Source organism: Nymphaea colorata, chromosome 13, assembly GCF_008831285.2.
Source record: "Nymphaea colorata isolate Beijing-Zhang1983 chromosome 13, ASM883128v2, whole genome shotgun sequence".
NCBI classification, from domain to species: domain Eukaryota; kingdom Viridiplantae; phylum Streptophyta; class Magnoliopsida; order Nymphaeales; family Nymphaeaceae; genus Nymphaea; species Nymphaea colorata.
This window is the reverse complement of record NC_045150.1, coordinates 9,337,011-9,346,353: the sequence shown is the minus strand read 5'-3', so window position 1 is coordinate 9,346,353 and position 9,343 is coordinate 9,337,011. Positions and strand designations below refer to the sequence as shown.

The following is a 9,343-nucleotide window of genomic DNA, read 5'->3' as shown; positions in this document are numbered from 1 at the left end:
CAGCCTGCGCTGGGAAAGCCATTTCCTCAGTCGGGAAGCTTCTCCTACGAAGGTTATGGCACCTAAAACTAGCTCCACTCGACCAAGGCTTTCCCCAAACACCGAAAGGAACTATGGGGAAGCTCGACAATACAAAATCTGGGGTACAGGTGACAACTAGCTCACAGGCTATGCATGATATCCAATCCAACAAATGAAGACGATCCAGAAACTTTGAATTAGTAGGAAAGAGAACAAGGCAGGCCGCAAGAAAGCAATAAAAGCAGCATTTAGCTTCCATTATTTTTTCCCTTTATTTGCCACAAATGGCATGCATGGTAAAGAAGGCTAGAAGTTTATCTCGAAATGCAGTCACAGGAAAAAAGAAAAAAAGAAAACAAATAAATATCTCTAAGAATAGTAGAAAGGCAAAGGCGAAGCAGCTTCAATCCGCAGCTCGCACCACAATAGAGCGGATGAGCTTGTGGGCTTTAACCTGAGCAGGTTTCATCATGCGGATATTTTTGCAAAAAGCTGCCTGCGTATCTGCACAGACAGAAAGTCAAGTGTTAACCGACAATAGCTATCCCCCAATAAGCCTCAGTTATTCGCTAGCAGAAAGAACAAAAGCACCACGCTATGGAAGCTCACACCGCATCCTTCTAAATATAAAATAATGTTTGGTCTAAAAAGCAGAAGACTGCAACACACTCCAAGAGGTGAAAGTCCTTATAAATAATCAGAAAGAGGTTGACAAGACTTGTTGGCTCATTCTCCGCTACCGAGGCAATTGATTAGCATTGAATTTCTAGGTGCCTAACAACATGAGAACTTATCTCCCTGTATATTTCTTTGTGGTACATCAAGAAAGGTTCATTGCAAGCATGACCAAACATAGATAATGCTGTCTTCAAGACCATGTCTAACAAAAGAAAGCTACAGTTCAAGCGTGATGGAGAAACATTAACGTGGTATACATACATTTTGTCAAATTTGGACATATTCTAATTCTTTACAACGGTTGAACTACATATGCAAGGCAAAATGAGAAAAAGGATGACAACACACATGCACATATATGCACCCACCCTCCACGCATGGGTGGACAAGCAGGGGAGAAGATTCTGTATGTTATATAAACATTTATGACTTGAGCTAGTTGCCACTCAATTTCAGTATTACATTATATGCAATGAAATATCAGATCAACGGTTCTGTGACTATGTAGATGAAAATTGAAGCACAGTTTGGCACCCTAAAAAGAGCAGAAATTCCGGAAAATACAAAGCCAATTCCCTCAAAAATTTTCATACAGCAGACGTATATTCACTGTAAACAAGAAGTATCATGCCATTTGATCCTAGGGATTTCCCACTTGCACTAAAATTGTGTTCCACTTACTGCATAAGATCAATTTAGCAAAAAGATTCCATTTGAACCAGAACCTTGTTTGTTAGAATTAACATTATTTGGATTATACATATATATATATATATATGAAAAATCAGTCCCAAAATGAGACTAGTCCTTTTCCCTCCTTAGCATTCACCAATCTTAGGGTGGAGACGATGATTCTGAAAAAGAAAATTGGAAAAGAATGGGAGAAAAAAAAAAGTAGATGAAAGTAACAGAGGAAAAGGAACGAGAGGACGGGTTGAATATATTTCCCATATTGCTTGTATCATTCATCAAAAAACTAGATGTCCTAACATCCAAACAATGTGTCACCCGTGTGACTAAACAATAATCAATTTAAAAGGAACAGATACCTCTGGTAGCTTCTGTCGGAATACAACATCAAGCCTTGCATCAAGTGTGTTCTCGCATACAATCTTCCCATCCCGAGAAGCCAACACCACCCCGCCAGCACTGGACAAACACACCATTAAATTGAGAAAAGTTGATTAATATGCACATGTAGCCAATTATAGAAATAACAACATTTGAAAAAGCTTCACTGAGAAAAAATAGAACAAAGTTTGAAGCAGATCAATTCATATGGTCCGTTATTCACAACATTTCTCCCACAGAAATATTACAGTATTCTCAGAATCTTAAATTCCTGGCTCTTCAAGAGACCTTAAAAGGTACAGAGTTCATTCATCAAGGTAGCAAAACAAACTGAAAAATCTAATACTTTTCTGGTTCAAAACAGAAGAATATCTAGATGAACCATGTGAAAGTTTTAGAGACATTGTCATCAAAGACCAACTAGTGCCTGGAAGAACATGAAAGATGCTTCATAGGCCGCTCTCCAGTTGGCCCCATCAACCCTGAGTGATCAGACAATGTTATTTGAACATAAAAGGTACAGACAGACCATGCCGTTTGAAGATAAAATACACATTAATTGGTCGAAAAAGCAAATATTAGCTTAAAAGCTTTAAAAAAAACATCGAGATAAAATAGGTCGACTTGACCTAGACCAAAGTCAATGTGGACTACTGTCCAAGATAAGATAGTTTCACAGCATGAATGTGCCGTGAATAATTCTTCACTTCAACAAACATATTTGAAAAATATTGACGTTCCAAGGTGAAAGCCAAGATAAGGTGAGAGATTACCAGGAAGGACCGTGTTCATTATGATGACTTGGTGCAGGAGGCAGATATACTTGACTGTCAATTATAATATCAGGAGCATGGACCTTCATTTTCTCAGCATATTCCTGCTTTGCTGAAGGCAACACAGATTCAACCAGTTCAACATCAGCTTTACGGCAGCGCAACAGGACAGCTGGTTCCTTTAGTCGCAGCAAGCTCTACAAAAAATGACAGACTTTTGCGTAAATGATCTTGCTCAAGAACAACAGTGTTACCATAACCAGTTTCGATCATTGGTACCTGCACAATCAGTTCTTTTAAAAGGTTCCCATAGGCAGCAGCATCATGGCTCACACGTAGGAGTTCCTTTGCTGCTGCATCCTTCATGGAATTAACCAAATCATCCTGGGCCTGCAGAACTTTGATTCGGGATGCATTCAACTGCATGGAATACTCACTGCATAGAAAACACGGTTCAAAGATCAAATAATCATATGCAAGATGTCTTGCAAATCAACCACTTATGAGGCACCAATAGGCAATAACAAAATCAATAAATTAAAAATTACCAGCATCATTTTTTAATGAAAATAGGATTATTAAAGTTGCCTACTACAACTGACAACCTCATTGCAGTTTATCCTTTAAAAACTTCGTAGACAAAGTCAATATTACACCAATTAGAACATCCAAGCAACAAAAGATCAAAAATATACCAGCTTTGAGTTTTGACTTCAGGTGCATGCACAAACAAAGCATTTACATTCACGCTTTCCTTGATTCAGTTCCAGTAACTGTGGCTCTTGCTTGAGCCAGGAAGTAGAGAAGGCACAGAGGTGCGTTCCATATACGAAGGTATGAAAAAAGGACAGGTTTCCAGTAAGGGCTGGGAAGTGGTGAAATTGGTAATTCCCCCTGGGGCGGGCCAATGACCATCCATTTGTGGAGATTACAATCCATTGGATGCTTTGTTTGTGCTCATCCATTACAAATCTAGAAATAAACAGAATATTACTCATTTCTATTATACAGAAGGCCAGTTACTTTTGTTATCCACATTTTTATATAAACATGCTCATTTATTTCTTTATATTGTTCATGAACAGCAAAAATCATGATTCTGGGTCCTAACTGATGAACAGATCATAGCTTATTCATTAATATACTTAGTTTGAAATCAACTGGTAAGAATCGAAGCTTAATAGCCTTTAGGCAGCTTGAGCAGCAGGCTCGAGCTGACTGAACAAAGCACTTGGAAGTCAATGTACATGCACCCCAAGGATTAGTGTTTTCCTTCCTTCCTCACCAGCACGAGACATTACTTTTCCTTATTCTACCAAACAAAAGTTAATGTAGAAAAGTCCTACATGAACTACAAAATCTAAGTATACATACTAAAAATTTGAAGAGCAATCCAAATGCTGCAAATAGTCTGAGTGGAAAAAAAGCAACTCAGTTTACCAATGCAAAATGAGTAGTTTCACACTTACATTTTCTTTCGAACTTCAACTTGTTTCTCCTTTCTTTCATATTCTTGCCTAATTTTCCGCTTCTCAGCTTCAACTAGTTGCAATTTCTCGATATTAAATTCCTGTAACACAGTAAAACAGCAATAGCCCCATATCAATGATGACAAGTACCCAGACAATTTTGAAAAGTTGACACAGAACCACACAATATAGAAAAGCTCCATATTATGTATATTCACGTTGCAGCCTGGACGAAAGAATCTTCCTTTGTCCCTAATAAGTAAGATTAACAATTGAGCATTATGCATAAAAAAGTAGGAAAGGAACTCTCATCTAAGAATTACAAACAAACTCCCGTTACAAAGTGACATTTAAATAATTGAATCCTTCAATACTTAGTAAAGGGGCAGACTTGAACCCCAGACAAGTGATTGAAAACACAAGGAAATCTGTGGTTTTTACTTCTTCTTTTTTTTTGATAGGGATCATTAGGCATTCGCAGCCCTACATACACAAAGCAGATGTAAATTCCTATACGGCGTTTGAGTTGACTTTTATCATTTATTTATTGTCCTAAGACCTAAATTTTCCGTTCCTCACCATAAGGTTGCAAACTCATATCTCTCTGCGGATAAAGCAGTTGTCCTTCGCTCGTTAAAAGAAATGCTCCACACGCTTAGACATTTGAGCATCACAAAAAGAGCATGACCATTGACCATGATGTGTCATAAACAGTTTCACTAGTCATGCAAAATATGGTAACATAGTTTACTCTTAGAAAAGATTGGGAACATATCTCATGTTCTTCGTTTTAGAACGGAGACGTGCTTAAGGCTAGGACTAGTTGGATGTGAAGGTGGCGACGTTTTCCTTTTAAGAGGATAAGAAAACAGATACTCTTATGTGACTTAGCTCAAAACGAGCAAAGTCAACCGTTTCTTGATCACATCCACATTCCACTATGCTAGCAAGATCATAACCACTGATATCATTTCCTGAGAGCATACGGTGTTGGTTCAGCAATGAGTGACAACTGAACTAATCTCACTAATTGGTTTCGTTCTAGTGAAGCTAGATTCTGCCGATGCTCTCCAATTCTCTGATCCAGTATTGCATCCACCACTTGCAGGCTACTTTATTATCACCTCATGCATTCAGCTATTTCCATGCAAAGCTCTTTTTCCTATCTTTCATGCTCTGATATGCAACATCACCATCCACTCCACATCGGCACAAGATAAGACTTGAAAATTACTGCAGCACCTAACAAAGAAGCCTTACAATCTAACAAGGTTTTAAATTCAGTCGTGTAATAATGAGCAGTGAACCTTCTTTTTGTATAACTCAAGATAACCAACTTTGTTATAATCGTCGCATTAAAGTACCACTCGTTGCCCAAACAGTAAGCGGGAAAAGGCGATCTATAGACAAAACAAACCAATGACGAGAAAAAACGGTTAGAGTACAGATTATTTAACGAAAAGGAAAGAAGTCGATCGACCCCATTAAGAAGGCTCGTTATTCACGACAAAACACGATAATAGAGATCCCTGTACCTCTTCGGCGGAAATGGAGATCTCGCTGGCCTTCTCCTCCGCTTCCTGGCGGATGAATCGGACCATTTGCTGGATCTGCTTTGAGACATCTGCGTCATTCATCTTCACCTGTTGATGAAATCAACGTTCGCGATGGCCTCAGATCAGGATTTCCTGCTCCTTCCGCCCAGAACCGAGAGGGAGACAGGGCAAGAGAGAGAGAGATGGAGAGTGTCTGATATTGCCGCCGGATTTCTAGCCCGTCGTTTATTTACCGGTGTTCCTTTTACGGGTCTCTCTAGTTTAGCCCCCAGAAGATAACTCATATTTTCAAAACCCAGCACCAATGTTTCCAAATCACAATTTGCCACTGAATGTCCTCGTCGGAGAAGACGGGTTTCACGTGAAAAACATCGTTTCTTCTTGTAACACGTGACCGTCGCCGGCATCTTGAGCCAGACACGTAGTTGCCGTGGAGATTTTCGTTGGATATTTACAGAGGAGGCACCTTTTTTTTTTCTTTTTCGAATCAAGTGTTTATTCTTAACTCATATATCCTATAAATTGATATCTTATCCGAAGATATACCTTTTTTAGTTAAAGGACGAGATTCTATAATCTACTTCTACGCTATTCAATAATTTACAGGTACATATATGTATATATATATATATGATAACTGTATCTGAGATACTGAAGTTACACGAGTCTATTTGAGTTTAATGGAGCCGAGTTTATGTAATGTTTATAGACTCTAATCTTGATTACAGGTCGAAATCGAGTCGAGCACCTAATTGCAGCATAACTTGTGCACCTAAAAAATAAACTGTAGCCTTGAAGTTGCACTATAAGAAAATCAAGTAAGCGCTTGATTCCTTGAAAAAGCAATATTGTAATTCAATTGAAGCAGTAGGGATGTTGAAGAGGTTATGTGTTTGAGTCTTAAGCATGGGAATCAGGGATGTCTACGGATTTTATTCAAATCCAATAGACTCTTAATTATATTATTTTTTTCGGGTGTTCTTGTATTCAGATCCAAATACTAGCTAGTGAAGAAAAGACGTATGAATCTGAATATGAAATATGATTTCACCATTTAAATTGTATCTGAATCCTACTTTTTATTCACATATAAATCAGAATCTGAAATTTAAACCGAATCTAGCCGATTTACAATTTATAAGGGCATTGATACATGACATTTATTTCTAACTGAATCTGAATCTGATCTAATTTGGAATCCGATTTGATACTTTTATATGTTTGAATCTGAATCCGATGTTACATATGTTCTTTATTCAGATATTACATTGTTCATAATTGTGTTTGAAGAGATTTGAACCAACGTTAAACTGTTTTGAAAATGAAATGAAACAGGTAGATTTGAAGTGAACAACTCCTAAAAGCCAAGGAGACAACGATGAACCAAGGAAGTTATTTGTATTACCAAGTGCACTCTCAACCCATTGGAATAGTCTGCTCGCTTTGCCCCATAGGCATGCCCATCGTTACCAAGTGCATACTATACTAATGATAGTGACCGCTTCATTATTGGATTATTTTAATTCAAATGTTTGCTCCAAACAACCCATCGCAAGAACATTAAGTCCATCATTATATTTTCCCATTAGATAATCATGATGTATTTATTTTTTCTTTCCTCATCAATATTGTTTCTGAATTTATCCAACATTCCACTTTCCCGGGGCGAAGTCATGAATTTTTGATGAGATGATCGAATTAAAATTTTTACTAAAGTCAAAATATCAATTTTAATTTTTTTATATAAAACAAATTAAATTTAGATGTTTTTTTTTTAGTAGGGCTAAAACCCATGCCAGGCCTATATTGGCGGCTCTGCCTACAATAATCAAACACGAGACATTAAAGACGTGTCCGACCATTGATACGCTTTAATTGGTAAGAAGGATGAATGAAGAAGGGAAGATAAAGAAAAGGAGGAAGATTTTAAGAAGAGAGAAAAAAGAGGGAATTGGGCCAAGTGGGGAGAAGAGGCGGGAGGGCAGAGTGGCGGGAAACAAGAAGGAGGGAGAAGGGAAAATTTTCCAAAAGAAAAGGAGGCCTACCTTCTCTCCCGCCTGTTTAGAGCCGCTGCGCTTCCTTCTTCTTTGGCCGCCATTAGCCGTCGCCTCCTCATCCTCATCTATCCTTCTCTCCCGATCTCTCTCTCTCTATTTTTCTGTGGCAGTTGCAAAGTGTTCGGCGGAATTACTCAGGGAAGAAGGGTCCCCGATCTCCGTCGGTGAAGATGTACGTGATCAAGAGGGACGGGCGCACGGAGGCTGTCCACTTTGATAAGATCACCGCCCGCCTCAAGAAGCTTAGCTATGGCCTCAGTGAGAAGCACTGCGATCCGGTCCGCGTCGCGCAGAAGGTCTGCGCTGGAGTCTACACGGGCGTCACCACCACCCAGCTCGACGAATTGGCTGCTGAGACGGCTGCTGCCATGACCACCAACCACCCTGACTATGCCTCTGTAATTCCTATTCTATGTCTCACTAGAATTTTCCGTTTTCCCTAGGCTTATAGTACAATGTTCCCGTTGATTTTGCTCTTGTTGTCTTTCTCTGAATCTGTGTGGTTCTTTTGTGAAGCTCGCGGCGAGGATTGCTGTTTCAAATCTGCATAAGAATACAAAGAAGTCCTTTTCGGAAACGTGAGATTACCCAGTTGCTTATCTACAATTTTTTTTTACCGACAAGACTTTTCTTCGGTTGTTCATGGAGGCTGATGTTCTTTTTTCTGTTTTGTGCGTTTCAGGATCAAGGATATGTACAATCATGTAAATTTGAGATCAAGGCAAAAGGCGCCTTTGATTGCAGACGATGTTTATGAGATAATTATGAAGGTCCATTTATCTTATTTTTTCTGTTGTTATTTCCTGATTCCCTTTAATAAATGTTTTTCTGTTTTTGGCCCATCGTGTGATTTTTGCTATTTGAATAATTTTTTTCTTATTCTGATTGACTTGAGTTAAGAGCATATATTTAGGTGATTTTCTCTTAACGTAGAAACAGAAAAAAAGTTGCTTATTCTAAATTAATTTTGGATGAAAACAATGACAGCCTCTTTTTCCTGATTGTTTGAATGCCGTTCTTATTTCAGAATGCTGCTCTTCTAGATAGTGAAATCATATACGACAGAGATTCCGATTATGATTATTTTGGGTTTAAGACCCTAGAGAGATCATATCTCCTAAAGATTGGTGGGAAGGTTGTTGAACGGCCACAGCATATGCTCATGAGGGTTGCCGTTGGCATCCACAAAGAAGACATTGATTCTGCATTGAAAACATACCATTTAATGTCCCAGCGCTGGTTCACCCATGCTTCGCCCACTCTTTTCAATGCCGGAACACCGAGGCCTCAAGTATGTTTTGTGTGCTTAAGCTGTGAATGCTTTCCTGCTCCTTTGGACTTGCGATTTTCTTTCTATTTTTAATGGCCATTTCTCTATCAGTTGAGCAGCTGCTTCCTTATCTGCATGAAAGATGACTGCATTGAAGGCATATATGATACACTGAAGGAATGTGCTGTCATTAGCAAATCTGCGGGGGGGATTGGTGTTTCTGTCCATAATATTCGTGCAACGGGCAGCTATATTCGTGGTACAAATGGTACTTCAAATGGGATTGTTCCTATGTTGAGGGTGTTCAATGACACTGCTCGTTACGTTGATCAAGGGGGCGGCAAAAGGAAAGGTAACATTTTTACTCCCTAAAAACATTATCTTGCTTCCTTTCTCCTGATGTTAAGTGCTGAATGGTATTAGAATTTCTTGGTTGGGGAGGTTCCTA

General features: G+C 38.8%; 2 protein-coding genes across 5 annotated transcripts in view; one reads left to right on the top strand and one right to left on the bottom strand.

Annotated features, from left to right (window-relative positions):
- Positions 1 to 9,343, top strand: part of LOC116266988 (ribonucleoside-diphosphate reductase large subunit-like) — a 61,582-nt gene that overhangs the window by 48,344 nt on the left and 3,895 nt on the right. For 2 of the 4 annotated variants that reach the window (XM_050081272.1, XM_050081271.1), the window contains exon 3: positions 9,007 to 9,247. In XM_050081272.1, the coding sequence (XP_049937229.1) occupies positions 9,007 to 9,247 (241 nt within the window). Of the gene's footprint in view, positions 1 to 7,501; positions 8,024 to 8,141; positions 8,204 to 8,307; positions 8,396 to 8,652; positions 8,917 to 9,006; positions 9,248 to 9,343 lie in introns of those variants that run through there. The other 2 variants (XM_050081270.1, XM_031648534.2) reach the window with 2 other exon arrangements.
- On the bottom strand, positions 251 to 5,804 carry LOC116266992 (V-type proton ATPase subunit E-like). The gene is made up of 6 exons (XM_031648536.2): positions 5,548 to 5,804; positions 4,013 to 4,113; positions 2,823 to 2,979; positions 2,544 to 2,740; positions 1,749 to 1,848; positions 251 to 525 (listed from the first exon to the last, which is right to left on the bottom strand). Exons 1-6 carry the CDS (start codon positions 5,647 to 5,649, stop codon positions 490 to 492), a joined length of 693 nt encoding a protein of 230 aa, XP_031504396.1. The 5' UTR covers positions 5,650 to 5,804; the 3' UTR covers positions 251 to 489.